Source organism: Antechinus flavipes, chromosome 5 (genome assembly GCF_016432865.1).
Source record: "Antechinus flavipes isolate AdamAnt ecotype Samford, QLD, Australia chromosome 5, AdamAnt_v2, whole genome shotgun sequence".
NCBI lineage: Eukaryota > Metazoa > Chordata > Mammalia > Dasyuromorphia > Dasyuridae > Antechinus > Antechinus flavipes.
In genome coordinates this window covers 299,582,558-299,601,875 of record NC_067402.1, presented here as the reverse complement: position 1 = coordinate 299,601,875, position 19,318 = coordinate 299,582,558, and the positions used below count along the sequence as shown (strand labels likewise).

Below are 19,318 nucleotides of genomic sequence, written 5' to 3'. Positions count from 1 at the left end.
AGAGAGCCTTAATTGATCAAAGATGGACAGAAGCAGCTATACCCAGAGAAAGAACACTGGAAATGAATATAAACTGCTTGCATTTAAAAAAAATAAAATAAAATAATGCATGGGCACAAATGAACAAATTGGAAAAGCTGTCATTTTTCTTATTCCTAGCAGTAGTTTTTTATCAATCATATTAGAAGATAAAAATAATTATACAATGAAGTAATTAAATCAAGCAGAAAGTCAATCAAAATAATCTGAAGGTACTAAAATTCTTTAAAATATGTATTTCTACCCATTATTACTAATGATGTTAAAGACCGTAAATTACCAATATTTTCAAAGATAATACAGTATTCAATCGCTTTCAACAAAATTACTATTTTATGTACCATTTTAAAAAATTTAACTACTATTACCTATCACACTTTAACTTCTATTTGTGTGTTCTTATAATGATTAACAATACAATAGTTCATGTAAGCAATTTATATGTCAAATGTATCATATTGAGGGTGTGTGCTTAATTTTTTGTTTTTCTAAGAAGCAAACAGTGTAGTATGAATTAAGTAATTTTAGACATTTTTAAATAATTTTATCCTTTAACGTTTCTATCCAAAGATATCTTCCATTTTCATTTTCTCAAATGAAGTCACCTATCAGTGGTTAACAAAAACACAACAGAAGTACTTTAAAACATACTGCAGTAAAATTAAAATGCATTAATAGGAAAGAAATTGGAAAGAATTTAAATAATTAGCCAGTGTTCAATAAAAAAGCATATATCATATAGAGAGATAAAAAAAAAAAACTCAAAAGATCTATCAGTCTACCAAACAAAAAATCCTTTCAGCATTGATTATTAAATCAACTATCATCAATATAAATCTTAATTTCAAGGTAGGAATGAAGTAAAATTTTAAAATTAAGTTAAATATTAATTACTATGTACCTGTTTCACTATGTGGTCTTCTGGATGAGGTAGTTGGTCTAGAATTCAAATTTGGTGGTTTCTCTTCTTGCATAGATTCCTAAGTATTCAACACAGAAGTACTAAATAAATACTAAGCTTAAGGATACAAGTCAAGTACAAATCATATACTTTCCAGTGTAAAAGGATTACTGTAGTAAAATATTAAAAGTTTAAAGATCACCTCTTGATCACTTCCAATTTCAAGGCGACGCCTGGTTTCATGTGTAGATGTGTTTGGGCTAGCAAATTCTAAAGAAAAAACATATAACTAAGGTGTTTGGAAAAGATAATTTAAACAAAAACAGCAAGATACAACCTCTAATGCAGTTGAAATCCTTGTCAAATATGCTCCTAATAGATGGCACAAAAATATTTCTTTAAAATGCCATTTTCCCCCTTAAAATGTCAAAATAAAAAATTTATATTTCTGGCTAAATTTAAGAGCTTAAATGACGATGGGACAGTTATTTAGTGTCTTTAAACCTGTTTCTTCCTCTACTGAATGGGGTATATAATTGTACTCTACACTTCACCCATGTTCATAGGTGAATTGATATTATCCATGACCCATTTTTAAGTATCACTCATTATCATTAACACACATAAGTCAAACAGCCCACTATATTAGCATAATTTTAGGGGATTTTTGTTTTAGGGGAAAGAAAAGAACACTTAGGACATAATAATTTGAAGTTACTAAAATTCTTTAAAATGTGCTTTTCCACCCATTATTGTTAATGATGTTAATGATGATTTACATTAAATTAACAGGATTTTCAAAGATAATGAAGTATATTCAACCATTCACTAAAATTACGACTTTATGTACAATTAAAAAAATTTAACTACTGTTTTTATGTCATACTTTAACTTGTATTTTTGTATTCTTACAATGTATAACATATTAGTACAATAATTCATGTAAGCAACTTATACATCAATGTATTATAATGAGGGTGTGGGCTTAATTTTTTCTTTTACTAGGAAGTAAACAGTGTAGTATGAATGTAATTTTACATATTTCTAAATAATTTTATCCTTTAACTAACGTTTCTATCCAAAGAGATTTTCATTTGTCATTATCTCAAATTGTTACCTATCAATGCTTAAAAAAAACCAACACTATTTTAAAACATACTGCAGGTAAAATTAAAATGCATTAATAGGAAATAAATTGGAAAAAAATTAAATAATTAGTGTTCAATAAATAAGCATATATTGTGTAGAGAGAAGATGAAAAGAAAGATATAAAATAATCCATCAGCCTAACAAAAAATCCTTTCAGCATTGATTATTAAATCAACTACCATCAATGTAAACCTCTTTTTAAATATTTTTTCCTAGTTGGTTCATTTTTTTCTTTTCTTTTTTTTTATTATAACTTTTTATTTACAAGATATATGCATGGGTAATTTTACAGCATCAACAATTGCAAAACCTTCTGTTCCAACTTTTCACCTTCTTCCCCCCACCCCCTCCCCAAGATGGCAAGTTGACCAATACATCATCAATGTAAATTTTAATTTCAAGGTAGGAATGAAGTAAAATTTTAAAATTAAGTTAAATATTAAGTACTATATACCTGTTTCACTATGTGTTCTTCTGGGTGAGGTAGTTGGTGTAGCATTCAAAATTGGTAGTTTCTCTTCTTGCAATTCTTGCATAGATTCCTAAGTATTAAACACAAAAGTACTAAATAAATACTAACTTAAGAATACAATTCAGATACAAGTCATACACTTTCCAGTGTAAAAGAATTACTGCAGTAGAATATTAAAGTTTAAAGATTACCTCTTGATCACTTTCAATTTCAAGGCGATGCCTGGTTTCATTTGTAGATGTGTTTGGGCTAGTAAAATCTAAAGAAAAAAAATATAACTAAGGTGTTTCGAAAAGATAATTTAAACAAAAACAGCAAGACAGAACCTCTTATGCAGTTGAAATCTTTCTCAAATATGTTCCTCATAGGTGGCACAAAAATATTTCTTTAAAATGACATTTTCTCCTTAAAATGGCTAAATTTGATAGGCTGTATGACCATGGGACAGTTATTTAGTATCTTTAAACCTGTTTTTTCCTCTACTGAATGGGGTATATAATTGTACCCTACTTCACCAGGTTGAAAGGTTAATTGTTAATTGATATTATATGTGGCACATTTTAAGTGTCACTCATTATTATCATTATTAACACATAGAGTAAACAATTATTAGCATAAAATTATTATTATAATTATTATTAGCATAATTATTACATATTATTATTATTACATTATTAGCATAATTTTACATATTTTTGTTTTAGGGAAAAAAAGAACATTTAGGATATAGTAATTTGAAGATACTAAAATCTTTAAAGTATGCATTTTTACCCATTATTATTTATGATATTAAGGTTTTCAAAGATAATGAAGTATAATATTCAATCGTTTTTACCAAAAAATTATAATTTTATGCACCATTAAAAAAATTTAACTATTGCTTTTTATCTATCATACTTTAAGTTCTATTTTTGTGTTCTTATAATGTATAACATTAATACAATAGTTCATGTAAGCAATTTATACATCAATGCATTATATTGAGGATGTGTGCTTAATTTTTTGATTTACTAGGAAATAAATAGTGTAGTGTGAATACATGTCATTTTACACATTTCTATCCAAAGAGATCTTCAATTTTCCATTTTCTCAAATAAAGTCACCTATCAGTGGTTTAAAAAAACTATTTTAAAACATATTGCAGTAAAATTAAAATGCATTAATAGGAAAGAAATTGGAAAGAATTTAAATAATTAGCCAGTGTTCAATAAATAATCGTATAAAGAGAAGATGAAAAGAACTCAAAAGATCCATCAGCCTAACAAAAAAGCCTTTCAGCATTGATTATTAAATCCACTACCATCAATGTAAATCTTAATTTCAAGATACAAATGAAGTAAAATTTTGAAATTAAGTTAAATATTAACTACTATATACCTGTTTCACTATATGTTCTTCTGGGTGAGGTAGTTGGTGGTTTCTCTTCTTGCAATTCTTGCATAGATTCCTAGTATTCAACACAAAGGTACTAAATAAATACTAAGCTTAAGAATACAATTCAGATACAAGTCATACACTTTACAATACAAAAGGATTATTTCAGTAGAATATTAAAGTTTAAAGATCACCTCTTGATCACTTCCAATTTCAAGGAGACTCCTGGTTTCATTTGTAGATGTGTTTGGGCTAGCAAATTCTAAAGAAAAAAATATAACCAAGATGTTTCGAAAAGTTAATTTAAACAAAAATAGTAAGACAAAACCTCTTATGCAGCTGAATCCTTGTCAAATATGCTCCTAATAGGTGGCACAAAAATATTTTTTTAAAATGCCATTTTCCCCCTTCAAATGTCTAAATTAAAAATTTATGCTTCTGGCTAAATGTGGGAGGCTGTATGACCATGGGACAGTTATATAGTTTCTTTAAATCTGTTTCTTCCTCTACTGAATGGGACATATAATTGTACCCTACACCTCACCAGTGTTGAAAGGTTAATTGATTTCATCCATGACCCATTTTAAGTGTCACTCATTATCATTATTAACACATAGAGGTCAAACAGCCCATAAAAATTAGCTAATTTTACATATTATTGTTTTAGGGGGAAAAAAGACCATTTAGTACATAATAATTTGAAGTTACTAAAATTCTTTAAAGTATACATTTCCACCCGTTATTATTAATGATGTTAAGGTTTCAAAGATAATGAAGTATTATATTCAATTGCCTTTACCGAAAAAATTACTCTTTTATGTACCATTAAAAAAAATCTAATTATTGCTTTTTATCTTTCATACTTTAACTTCTATTTTTGTGTTCTCATAATGCCTAACATATTAGTACAATAGTTCATGTAAGCAACTTATACATCAATGTATTATATTGAGGGTGTGTGCTTAATTTTTTTTTTACTAAGAACAGTGTAGTATGAATGTATGTAATTTTACACATTTCTAAATAATTTTATCCTTTAATGTTTCTGTTCAAAGAGATCTTCAATTTTCCATTTTCTCAAATGAAGTTACCTATAAGTGGTTTAAAAAAAACCTATTTTAAAACATACTGCAGTAAAATTAAAATGCATTAATAGGAAAGAAATTGGAAAAAATTAAATAATTAGCCAATGTTCAATAAATAAGTATATATCGTACAGAGAGAAGATGAAAAGATCTCAAATGATCCATCAGCCTAACAAACAAAAAATTCTTTCACCATTGATTATTAAATCCACTATCATCAATGTAAATCTTAGTTTCAAGGTAGGAATGAAGTAAAATTTTGAAATTAAGTTAAATATTAACTACTATATACCTGTTTCACTATGTGTTCTTCTGGGTGAGGTAGTTGGTGTAGCATTCAAATTTGGTGGTTTCTCTTCTTGCAATTCTTGCATAGATTCCTAAGTATTCAACCAAAGGTACTAAATAAATACTAAGCTTGAGAATACAATTCAAATACAAGTCATATACTTTCCAGTGTAAAAGAATTACTGCAGTAGAATATTAAAGTTTAAAGATCACCTCTTGATCACTTCCAATTTCAAGGCGACGCCTGATTTCATGTGTAGATGTGTTTCGGCTAGTAAATTCTAAAGAAAAAACATATAACTAAGGTGTTTCAAAATGATAATTTAAACAAAAACAGCAAGACAGAACCTCTTATGCAGTTGAAATCCTTGTCAATATGCTCCTAATAGGGGCACAGAAATATTTCTTTAAAATGCCATTTTCTCCCTTAAAATGGCTAAGTTTGGGAGGCTGCATGACCGTGGGACAGTTATTTAATGTCTTTAAACCTCTTTCTTCCTCTACTGAATGGGATATATAATCGTTCCCTACTTCACCAAGGTTGAAAGGTTAACTGATATTATATGTGGCACACTTTAATTGTCACTCATTATCATTATTAACACAGAGTAAAACAACCCACTATAGTAGCATAATTTTACATATTTTTGTTTTAGGGAAAAAGAAGAACATTTTGGACATAATAATTTAAAGTTAAAAGTCTTTAAAATTTGTATTGCTACCTATTATTACCAATGATATTAATGATTTACCTTAAATTATCAAGATTTTTAAAGATAAGTATATTCAATTGCTTTCAACAAAAATATTACTGTTTTATGTACCATTAAAAAAATTTAACTATTGTTTTTTATTTGTCATACTTTAACTTCTATTTTTGTGGTCTTACAATGTATAACATATTAATACAATAATTCATGTAAGCAGTTTATGTCAATGTATTATATCGAGCATGTACTTAATTTTTTGTTTTACAAGGAAGTAAACAATGTAGTATGAATGTAATTTTACACATTTCTAAATAATTTCATCCTTTAACGTTTCTATCCAAAGATATCTTCCATTTTCATTTTCTCAAATGAAGTTACCTATCAGTGGTTTAAAAAAACTATTTTAAAACATACTGCAGTAAAATTAAAATGCATTAATAGGAAAGAAAATGGAAAGAATTTAAATAATTAGCCAAGTGTTCAATAAATAAGCATATATCATATGGAGAGAAGATGAAAAGAAAGAACTCAAATGATCCACCAGCCTAACAACCAAAATATTATTTCAGCATTGATTATTAAATCAACTATCATCCATGTAAATCTTAATTTCAAGATAGGAATGAAGTAGAATTTTAAAATTAAGTTAAATATTAACTACTATATACCTGTTTCACTATGAAGTCTTCTGGGTGAGGTAGTTGGTGTAGCATTCAAATTTGGTGGTTTCTCTTCTTGCAATTCTTGCATAGATTTCTAAGTATTCAACACAAACGTACTAAATAAATACTAAGCTTAAGAATACAATTCAGATACAAGTCATACACTTTCCAGTGTAAAAAGGTTACTGCAGTACAATATTAAAGTTTAAAGGTTACCTCTTGATCACTTCCAATTTCAGGGAGATGCCTGGTTTCATTTGTAGATGTGTTTGGGCTAGCAAATTCTAAAGAAAAAACATGTAACTAAGATGATTTGAAAAGATAATTTAAACAAAAACAGCAAGACGGAACCTCTTATGCAGTTGAAATCCTTGTCAAATATACTCCTAATAGATGGCACAAAAATATTTCTTTAAAATGCCATTTTCCCCCTTAAAATGTTTAAATTAAAAATTTGTGCTTCTGGCTGTTTGGGAGGCTGTATGACCATGGGACAGTTATTTAGCATCTTTAAACCTGTATCTTCCTCTGCTGAATGGGGTATATAACTGTACCCCTACACCTCACCAATGTTGAAAGCTTGATATTAAATGTGCCACATTTTCAGTGTCACTCATTATCATTATTAACACACAGAGTGAAATAGCCCAGTATATTGGCATAATTTTACATATTTTTGTTTTAGGGGGGAAAAAAAGACCGTTTAAGACAGAAAATAGAGTTCTGAATGACATAGTATTTAAGATCTTTTGTAAGCACAAACATTACATAAAGATGTCAATTACTATTATGATCTCTGCATTGTCAGAGCTTGTTAATTTTAATTTAACTAGACTTTAAACACAGAATATGTTTTCTCTTGCACCCATGTCTTGTGATGATCTAGAAAAGGGGCTTTGGCTTCTTCTGAAGAGAGATTTTAGAGAGAAGTTAGGGAGGGTATGACGTAGACATTAGAGGTAGACATTCAAGCTTAGTGATTGCTAATTTCAAGTCAGTACTAAAACCAATCTGACCTCCAAAAGTATTCTTAGCGTTAAATAGAGCTGGCTAGACAAGGGAAAATCTGGAATTATCAAGACTACGCTGAAACAGAACCACACACTGGGGACCAAGAAGCAAGCTGTCATTTTTCTAGATACAGTAATCCATGTGGTACTGTTAGTTTCTAAAACATATAAACACTTATTCAATGGTCCTATACTAGGATCACTGATAAAAAGTAATGCACTACTAACCAAGACAAACTGAGGACTTCCGACTTAGCCAACTTTCAAAATAAATATATAATTTCCAACTTAATAAAGCTAATTTATACATATGAGGAATATGGAAATTCATACATTATGAAAATAATTTAAAACCTATCAAATGTTACATAAATTTTAGTTTCTGTATCATTTCATTAAATTATTCCATATTATTAAAATTACAATTTCACATAATGCAGTGCTTAATGAAAACTAGTTATGAAATGCTGGAGAGTAAACAAACAAGCAAAAAAAAACACTTTGGAATTCTTTCAAAATCAACTTACCCTGTTGATTCACTGCTGTCAAGTTTCTAGATATCATTGCATATAATTTCCTTGGAGGGGAAAAAAGTACATTTGTAATGGAAAATCTGCATACTGATTGAATTCAAATAAATACAATCAAACATTTGAAAACAGTTATGCTATCAGGAAAACATTGCACATATTAACAGCAAGATTATGTGATGAACAACTATAACAAACTTAGCTCTTCTCAGCAATACACTGATTCAAGACAATTTCAATAGATTTAGGAGGGAAAATACCACCTGCATCCAAAGAGGAAATTATAGAGACTGGATGAAGATGAAAGCAAACATACTATTTTCACCTTTTTTTGTTTGCTTTTTCTTTCTTGTGATTTTTCTTTTTATCTTTTTTTTTTCCTTTCACAACATTACTAATATGGAATTATATTTAAAATGATTGCATATGTGTAACTTTTATCAGATTGCTTGCTGTCTTGGGAAGGAGGAAGGTAAGGGAAGAAGGGAGAAAAAAATTTGGAATTCAAAATCTTACCAAAAAAAACAATGTTGAAAACTACATATAATTGGGAAAAATAAAATAGTATTAAGGGGAAAAAAAGGGTTTTATTATTAAACAAGTTTCAAACTGAATTGAAATATTAGGGCCAATCTAGCATACTACCAAACAGGATTCAAACTATCTAAAGAATTGGCCCATCTTAATTAGTGTTAAAGTAACCTAATAAAAAGAAGACAGTATTTTTAGCCTCAGGACTTAGAGAGCTATACCCTTCTTAGCAGTTTCTTCTGAATTTTTCAAAACAGGAAAAAAAATGTCGCTCTTTTGTTTCTACTTTAATATTAACCTTAAGCTAGTCATTTGATGCTCTTTTTTTATTAGTTTAATATCTACAAAAAAATCATTTAAGTAACCAGACTTAAGTATATTTGGAGACTAATATGTATATCATTATATTATATATAGGTCTCAAAAGAGGAGAAAAGTTAAATATCATCCCAATTTGCCTGGTAGTATTTCAATAAAATTGCTAAATGGGAAAATGGAAGATGTACAAAACATCCATTGAAAAATCATTTAAAAATTCAAACGATACACAACAGAAGCTATACTATCAAATATTACCTAACAAATTAATGTCACGTCCAAGCAAAATTATGAATTCCAGATGTCAAGAAAATACTTGGTCTTTAGGTTCCATTTAAATATGAAAACAAGAGTTTCATAGCAGCATGTCAAAAAGAGAAATAGGTATTTTTATAAGGAGCTAAGATGTAGGCTCTTTATAGCAGTATTGGTTAGTAAGCTGTAATGGTTCAGTAAGGATATAGTAAGGCAAAGTTGAAGAACCACATTTCAGAATTTTTCATAAAATACAAAGTTTCTAATCAAGACTATCTCATGACACTTAGCATGATGTATAATTATGTCTTTTCACTAAACAAAGATGACTTTATAGGTTAAATTAAAAAACTAGTCATAGCTAGATTTTTAAATGGAATGAATAGAAGCAGCCTACCTAGGTTCTTTCACAGAGAAGCTGGGTACCCCAAACAAATCTCCAAGAAGATCATCTGAACAATAAACAACATGCTGTTGCTTTTTGTCATATAACTGTTTTGACATAATATACTGGCCAAGATAGAATAAAACCTGAAACAGAAATGAAATTTATAAACACTGAGAAACCAATGCCAGAGAAAACCAAACTGCCAGAGAGTACAAGCAGATTATGTATTAAAAGAGTACTAATCAATGTAGCCTACCCACCGGGGTATTCTCAGGGGTAGGTGTGGAGAAGGGGGAGCAAATAGAGCAGTTCTCTAATACAAGTCAAGGACAAAAGGAATCTCCAAGGTAACACACACCCTCAACAAGCGGTCCACATTCAGCCTATGCTTGAAGACCTCCACCAAAAGGTAGCCTGCCACCTCTGGAGCCAGCCCACTCCAGCCTGACCCAACTATTAGAAACTTTTTCTTAACATTTAAATACCTCTCTGCAATTTCCACCCTATCCCTAAGTTCTGCTCTATGTAGTCCAATGAAACAAGTCAGTGCCCTTTCCATATTACAGTGCTTGGACCTCACTGTCATGTCTCCCAAGTGGTCTCTTCTGCTAAATATATCCCATTATTTCCACTGAACAGTCAGTCCTAAACTCAAAACTCTGCATGCTCTCCAGCTTATCACACTGTCCTTAAGATATTACTATTAAACAACTAAATGTGTTTCATTAAGTGGGTCTGAGGAAGCGAAAGGAGTGCAGCTTTTGCCTTCCTCCAAAATCCTGCCCTTTTACCGAATAGTTTCAGAGAGCCAATAGCTCTCCTATATTTTCAGTGACGGCCATCAAAAGTGATTAAATTGCAAGAGCTTTCCAACTACTCTGATTTAGCATTTTTTTCCTGTAGTTTCTGTTCATTGCAGTCACAAAGCTCAAGGGCCTGTGAGCACATTACCATGAGAGAAACCATCAGGCTCACTGACAACACAAAACAACCTCCCAGGGGATCTCACTGAAAAAGCAAGTTATATGTTATCTACACTCAAGGATGTTTGTTTTCATAAATACCAAAATTAAAAAACTAAGAACTTGACCAAGTACTCTTAATGTCTTCTCTCATTTTAGTTAGCATAGGACTCCCTTAAATCCCTAAATAAGGGTGCTTTCTGTTCTCTCTTCCTCTCCTTCCTTCATCACAAACCTGAATAAATACCTAAGAATCTAAGAATCTCACATTAAACCAGCCACATGTCACTCTATGTTTTTTACTTTCAACTTTTGACACTCCCTCCTCTTATGGAATTCTCCCCCCTGTTCTTCTCCTACTCTGTGATGGTTCTCCTGCCAGTCTAAATAGTGTCAATTTCCTCATCCACTAATGAAATGAAATCCCCAAATTCTGTCTTGTTTTTCTCCTCTCTCTCTTGGATCCTTTCTCAATCACTCATAATCAGTGGGTCCAGTTATTATCTTTATGCAGATAATTACAAAATCAATATTATCAAAAATAATCTCTTGGGTTCCAATACATTTCCAATGAATGACATCCAAATGTCCAAAAGAACCCATCCTTTCTCTTGAATGTGCCCCTTTTCCAAACATCTCTTTCTGCTGAGCACCATCCTTCTTTTCAGTTACCCAAATGCACAAATGCAAGACATCCTTGATTCTCATCCCCTCTCCAATTCCACACTGTTGTCAAGTTTTCTCAACTCTATTTTCATAATGTCTCCTACACATCCACCCCCTTCTTTCAGATTCACCTACACACAGATCACCTTACCTTAGAGGCCCTTATCACCTACTGCCTGAACTATTCCAATAACTCAGTAACTGATTTATTCCAATCTCTCCCTTTTCCAATCCATCCTCCATACAGCTGCCAAGTAACAGTTTTACTAATGAAAGCACAGTCACATTACTTCAGTATTATTTGCTCTAGGGTAAAAAACAAACTCCTCAGAACATGGAATCTAAAATCCTTTCTAACTCCTGCTTCCCCTTCCAAACATCTCAAACATCCTTTTATTCATGTATTCTCTTTTCCACCCCATCTGGCCCAATTCTGGTTCTTTAAGCTTAGCTAAAGCTCAGAAACCTTAGATTCCTTCCAGACATAAGGTTTAGTGCCATCTCCTACTGAAAGCCTCAACATTTTTCCTAATCCCTTTTGCAAGTAGTTAATTAAATGCTGTCTTTTTCCAATCTCCCAAAAGAAAGCATCCACTTCAACAACAAAACTATTTTCATTGCTCTGAAATCATGAACCTTTGCATATACTAAGCACTTAATAAATATACAATGAATTGAAATCTAAAATTTCTTTGGAGGCAGAATATGAAATGGGGAAAAAAAAAGAAAACGTGAATTATTGGTCTTAAAATTACTTAACTTAATGAAATTTAAAGCAGCATGTAGCTAGAAAACACATATTACTTTAAGAATTCCCCTATTTGGGAAGGTGAAAATGATAAAAAAATCTTAGAAGATAATCTTCCTCTTTCCTCTTCCTGATGAACAACTAAGTGACTCTTCTCTTCTGCTAGATCACACTCAAAGGAAAAAAGCACTCTAACTCCTAATTACCCAACTATTGATCACTGAATTAAGGAAAAGCCATGAAACCCACAATAGGCATTGAGTAAAACCAAAGACTTGGGCTAAAAAAAAAAAAAAAAAAAGACTTCTCTTCTACCCATCACAATTCCAACAGAGATTCTTTTGGACTAAAAAGATCTTTTTACAGAAAATTGTAATTACCCCAGGGAAGGAAAATGGTATAATGACCACAGCAGTATAAAATTACTTTTAAATAACAAGATGAGAATAAAATTTCTAACTTAGGAGAAGGCAAAGGTAATGCTACAGCAGAGAATTTGGGAGAAGACCACAATTTTGGATGTGATACCCCCTGTAAATGGAAGAATAATCCAGGAGTTAAAATGCAGTTCATATTATACAAAGTGTCCATAGGTAAAGCAGCTCAATGTACTCAAGGTACAAACATTATCTTCCCTATTATGTCTTCCCTGTGTCTTCCACTTGAAACCTGATACTATTTTCCACTGAGTAGTAAAAGCAGTATAATAAAGTGTTACACACTTATAAAAATAGTCAAATTCCTTCCACTATGTTATCTCCCTAGCTTCTGAAAAAAATTCCTCCACAATGCAACTCTTTCACCATTACTGTATGCTACATTAGGCTGAACAAAAGAAATTTAGTTGTATTTCATCTCAAAATACAATCTACCTCCTTTATAATGTCTAAATAAAACTTACCTCTTTCATTGTAAATGAGTCTTTCTGTGCACCAGCAAACTTCAATAACTTCAAGAATAATGGTTTTGGTCGAACCTAGAAAATAAAAAATAATCTGTAACACAAAATCTTTCTACAACCAAGAGTTTCTTAGTACTTAACATATAATAATTACAATAAATGAAATTAGAAAGTATGGTATGGTAGTACTGCACTTGGAGGCATAGGACTGGGGTTCAAAACTTTGCTCTGCAACTTCTGGAGCCTCAGCTTCTTCATCTGTAAAATGAAGGCGTAAGATCAGATGACCTTTATAAATTCCCTATTAGTTCCTATTCTCTAACCAGACACCTCATGTGTTAAGGTCTAGATTTGGGGTATCTAAATGAAATTAGGATTTACTTAAGGTCTAGTGGCAGGTTCGGGGTACAGGGAGTCAAGCAAAGCTCCTCTGCAACCCCCTTGGATTCGGCGCAAGGGTACGGCGGTAAATGGGGTCTAGTAGTGGCCCAAGTTCCCAATAAAAGCATTTATTGGACCGAGAGCTAGATTGATACAAGAGGTTTATTATTAGGTTTGGAAGTAAGGAGATAGGTGAAGATAGAGATAAGGAGAGCACTGGACAAAGGATCCAGTGGACAGAGGGTCCTCACATGGCTACCATGTTTGGAATCTCTGCAAAGAGGGGTTTCCAGCGTGGTCTTTTTATAATAGGAGACTTAGCTCGAGGGGCTTTTGGGTGTAGCCCCAAAGTCGGCTCAGATCCGGGTGGAGCTGGGACAGGTTCGGATCTTCTATTGGAATTCAAAGGGACCAGGATTTGTGAGTCAAAGGATAATTACATTCACTAGGAGGGGATGGGAATCTAGAAACTAATCTTTCCCACATCACATGGACTGTCATGGAAGTCTAAATAAAAGAATTACAGTATCTAGAATTTTACAGATGAGGAAAATGTAGTACAGAGAAGCAAAGAATTCTGCATTCATGGTTATGAGATGAGCTGAAAACAGAATTCAAACTAGAATTTAAGTTCTTCACTCCTTGGCCAAAGGTCTTTCTGCCACACTTTTTTTATGGCCTCAGACTTTGCTTACAGAAAACAAAACCTTGGGAGTTAGAGGACTTGAGCTCAAATACCTGCTCCACAAGTTACTGCTGTTTAACCAAGGGCATGTCATATACTACTGTGACTCTCAGTTTCTTAACTTACAAAATGAAAAGGTTGGATTATAGATAGGAGCCTCTAAGATCCTTTGCAGCTTCAGAGATATTTGATTATAAGCTACTAAACAAATGTGACAAACTCCTACCATTCTCAAGTAAAATATTTAGAAAAGACAGAGGGGGAAAAAAAAGACCTGGGATTTATCTTAACCCAGTGTAATAACTTCTAAAACTTTCATGTTTTTCTTTAAGGTGTAAAATTACTTTTTCAGGACCCCATCATCTCAAATACTCGGTTTATGAATTTCTACTACAAAGTAAGTTATAAAGATTGAAGCCTTCTCTTTTATATTTAATATCCCCACAGCATTTAACTATATTCTTGCAAATAGGTACTCAAAGTTTGCAAAAACAAACAAACAAACAAACTTCAGGATTCATTAGAAAGTACTTCTACTTAATTTTTTTTTTGGTAGTTCTCACCAACCCACTGGGATCATAATTAAATGATTAAATATCAAATATAAAGTTTATCAAAAATTTAAAAAAAATTATCACAATTAAATAACAATAGGGCACATTGTTCTGGGTTTTTTCCATTCAAATAGTATCAATTAAACTGTTTAACTTGTGGAGGTATAAGATCACAGCTTGAGATCAAACCATAAAACCTCTTATGGAAATATCAAGTTCATATTCAATTGTTAAACAAGTGTTCATTTAAAAAAACTTTAAAACATTAAAAACATAATGTAAACAAACTTTTATGAAGTTATCTATAATTCTTTTTTAAAACAGAACTTAAAAGCAAAACAGATGATAATAATAGAATCAATCAATGCCTGATCACAAGCTAAAGGACCAACTCCTTAAGAAGGAAAAAAGACTTCTGTAGTTTAAAATATAATAAACACTGTAGACTTAAAAAGAAAAATTGCTCCCAAAATTCTTTAATATCACGTTATACATTATATAAAATTATTACAAAGCACATCTTAATCAGGTATGTCAGTCATCTTAACCTAAAAAATTTAAGACTTCTCAAAACAACTAAAAGTGGTGGAGAAAAAGAAAGACTTAAGAGACAAGTTTAAAGTATAAATTTCAATTTCTTGGCTAGTTTTGTGGGGTCAAGAGGGAAAACCTTTACTGTTAATGCTATCAGAAATAAGATCAACGAGTCCAAAATAAGATTCTGATTTTTATTGCACGGAGTTGTTTGAGGGGGACAATTTTATCAAAGTCTATCTGAATTAATATATTTAGAAAAACCAAATTATGATGATTCTTTTATTTTATCTTATTTACTTTTAGTTGAAAGCCCCATGCAGGAAAGGACGGAGGGAAGCTGAAAACTTTTAATAAAAATACTAACCAGAACCTCTTGTTCCGAAGCTAGAATTTGTGAGGTGCTGAAGGTACTATCTGTGTCAGAAGACATTCTGGTATTGCACACGTGCCTAAAATCAGGAAAAGAAAAACACAAAGGACACAAATTTAAGAAAACCGAAATCGTTTACCGAAATTAACAAAATAAGACGGCGACCAGGGTCACAAACGAAGAGTAAAAAACAATCCAGGAAAAGCGCAGACGACAGAAATGAGGCACCCCAGGCTTGTTAGTAAAGAAAAGCTGCTCAGACGGATTGCTGAACCAAAAAGGACCCTGTAAGTTTCTCAAGAGAACCTGAATTTTGCCGCGGATCAAAACAAATATAAGAATGCCCCTTGTTTTTCAGCGGCTGATTTGGTTCCTAACACCAGCAAAGTGTTTTCTAAAACGGAAACGTTCCGGAAGCCCGTTCCCAACAACTGTAAACAACCAAGCCCACGCCCTCATTGTATGTGGCCGGTAACTGCTTGAAGTGGAAGTATCCCAAGCTCAGGCCCCTCATTGTATGTATCCTGTTATCGCTTTAGGCCGATGTATCCCAAACACCTCCCCCCCCCCATTGTGTATTGTGTGCCTCCGGTTATTGCTTTAAACTGGGAGAAATATTTTTGCTGCCGGGAGCCCGAACCGCTTGCTTCATTTTGTTTTTTTGCTTCTGTCTCTCCTGCTAGCTTTGCTACATTAACGCCGTTCTCCAGTCACTCTGGACCGAATGATGTGGACAATAGTCCCTTCGGTCGGCTAGCCTGATTATACTAATCTCTCCACTTGAAATTAAACTGCTCCCTCCTCGCCTCATTTCCCCGGCATTACCGGAGGAGGACGAGAGGAACTCTCTTGGATCTGAAAGGAGACCACATCTCCTTAAAAGCACAAAAGCCGGTAAGTAACGGGCTTACTCCGGCTCGAGTTTAAATGCCCGCAGCTAGCAGACAAGCCGGGATTTAGAAACCCGGCTCTGCCGCCTGCTGACGGGTCCCAACATGACCAGGCAAAAGGGGAAAAGCTGACTCATCGGCCCGGCCCCACGGCCCGGGGCTCTTGTTTGGGCTTGCTGGAGAAGCGGCACCTGTTCGCGCCCTCTTCCAGCCAGGCGAGAGAGCCCGTCCACTCGCCGGCCCGGATTTCCGGTTACCTTTGCCCCGGACGCGGAGACCCCCCCCAATCCCGTCCGGTTCTTCCTTTCCCCTCCCGCCGGTGACTTCAAACCCGCCCCTCAGCCCCCACCCTCACACCTCGAATTCGGCGCCGCCAAGCGCCAGAAGAGAGTAGCCACCGACTGGGCGCCCCTCCCCCCCTCCCCCAAGCAGAGCGACGCGTAGGGTCTACTTGATTTGAGTGACGGTCCCCGCGGCCGCAGGCTCACCTCCGGCTCTAGAGCCGAATGGAGCTTCTGGCCGTGCGGGCTTTGGCCCGCTCCCCCGGCGGAACAGGGCCCTACAGCCCTCGGACGGGGATTTCTGGCGCCATGCCCGCCTTCGCGGACCCTTGGAGGGCCTTGGGGGGAGGGGAAGAAGCACCTCGCGGCGTCCGCGCGCTTAGGAGAGTCCACAGGGGGCCCAAGCTGGAAGCCGCACAGGTCTTCGTGCGCGCCGCTGGGCGTCCGCAGCGAGCACGCGCCCTTCTCCCTCCAACGGGCTGCGCCGGGAGTCGCGAGCTACGCGCGCGTCCCTACCTTATCGGCTAGCGAGGGACTAAGTGCATCCTCACCGGAAACCGCACGCATATCGCACGCGCACGCCTTTCACTCCCCCCCGCCCCGCCCGAACCGCAGCTACATTCTCGGAAGCCGCGCCCCAGAACGAGGCACGCGCCTGCGGAGCAGCGGAGGCGGCTGGGATCTCGTAGAACGTCATTATCCGTATTTATACGCCGCTCCTTCAAAGTAGGGCGGGAGAGCAACGAACTTCCCAGCCTTGTTAAGAGTAATAATAAAAATAAAAATCTACAATGACCCTGAGTAAGCACGATGAAAAACAAAGGCGGTGACCAGGCTGAAGTTCAGAGAGCGTGTCTACAGTGGAGGGACCCAAGGGAGTTCGTTTGGTTTTAAAATGAGAATAAGGGGTCGGCAAGCGAACGCGTCAGGTTTTTTTCTCTTACATGGGAGGCAGCCTCACTGTCAGCGGTGGATTCAAATCTTGCTTTCTCGGTAATGTTTATATAGCGCTTAAGGTTTGCAAAGCGCTTTACAGATACCTTTCAGTGCTCTTGGTCCCTGTCTGAAACAAATTACGGCCCATTTGCTAATCTGCCTACTTGAAAGGAGTTAAAGCCATGGGAGTTCTTGAAGACTGGCAGCAAATAATCCTTGGTACATTTTTTTGATGATTTGTAACAGTTTAATTCCCCCCCCCCTCCACTTGGTATTTTCTTTTTTCTGATTACATGTTAAAATTGTTTTCAACATTGACTTTTGTAAGACAGTTCCAGATTTTCCCCCTCTTCCTTTTCCCAAGATAGTAAAAAAATTGATGTTACACATATATAATCATTTTAAACATATTCCCCCATTATTCATAGTGTGGAAAAAAGGGGAAATCAGCAGAGGAAAAAAAGCGAAATAATAGGCTTCAATTTGCATCCAATCTTCATATCTCTCTCTGAATACAGATGGCGTTTTCCATCCCAAGCCTATTGGAATGATCTTGGATCACAGTATTACTGAGGCGCTAAGGATGGCTGATCGTCACATAATCTTACGTCGTGTGTAAGATTCTGCTGTCACTAACATCAGATCATGTTTAAGTCCAGGTTTTTCTGAAATCAGCCTGTTCCTTTATATGTATCTAAAAGCTTTATCTTACACGCCTCTTTTACCCATACACCGAAAGTCCAGAGGAAGAAGATGAAAAGCCATGAAACAATAACAAATCGGATAAATGCAGATGATGGGGGCAGCTAGGTGGTGCAGGGGTTAGAGCACCAGCCCTGAAGTCAGGAGGATCTGAGTTAAAATTTGACCTCAAACACTTAACACCTCCCAACTGTGTGACCCTGGGCAAGTCACTTAACCCCAATTGCCTCAGCAACAAATAAATAAAATACTACTAATAACTGGATATTCTTTCATTACAAGAATCAAAACCCAGCCAGTGCTCCACAGAAAGTTTAATGAATTCCTGGGGCCATAAGATTAATCCTAACCAAACCTCCTACCATGAGTCTAGTGATATGTGCGGTAGACATAGTTTGTTGTATTTGTAACTTATTTCCCTTAGGCAGAATGAGTCAGAATTTGTTGGCATAGTTTTCATGAACCTGTCTTAAGCTCTGTTCCTCCAGGACAGTCACAGAGGAAGATCCCGTGGTCTTCAGTGGAGGAAACCCTATGTTGTGCTTTGAAAAGCATCGACTTTCAGCACACTATCAAATTGACCTATGATAGAGATAAATACAATAGCCATTTGGGGGATTATTTAAGTAGGACCTCAAGGTCTGAAGTCTCCAAGGTTAAAAAAAAAAGATTATAAAAGCAGGAAAAAGTTATGTGTACACTTCATCTAAGACGCTGCTAATGTTATCCAGCTCACTAAAAACAACGACCAAAAAAAAACTTTGATTTATCCTTTGGCTACTTCATCTCACACAATAGACAGCTATCAACAAAACTAAGATCCAGAAATTCTGGAACACAATTTGGAATTATGGAAATAAAGTGATTTATTCACATCCTTTTTAGTCGCTTCCAAAATTTCCCCTTAGTGTTTTTCCCTCTCTGATTATTTTTGTCTATATTTGTTTGCATGTTGTCTCCCTCATGAGAATGTAAGTTCCTTGAAGACAGACT

General features: G+C 34.6%; 1 protein-coding gene across 1 annotated transcript; it reads right to left on the bottom strand.

Moving 5' to 3' along the window:
* Positions 1-932: 932 nt before the first annotated feature.
* LOC127538795 (E3 ubiquitin-protein ligase Mdm2-like) lies at positions 933-17,384 on the bottom strand. Its single transcript, XM_051962536.1, has 15 exons — positions 17,239-17,384; positions 16,970-17,065; positions 15,511-15,595; positions 9,722-9,855; positions 8,218-8,267; positions 6,897-6,964; positions 6,687-6,774; positions 5,522-5,589; positions 5,313-5,400; positions 4,130-4,197; positions 3,939-4,008; positions 2,753-2,820; positions 2,544-2,631; positions 1,143-1,210; positions 933-1,019 (listed from the first exon to the last, which is right to left on the bottom strand). Exons 1-15 carry the CDS (start codon positions 17,382-17,384, stop codon positions 933-935), a joined length of 1,272 nt encoding a protein of 423 aa, XP_051818496.1.
* Positions 17,385-19,318: the final 1,934 nt, after the last annotated feature.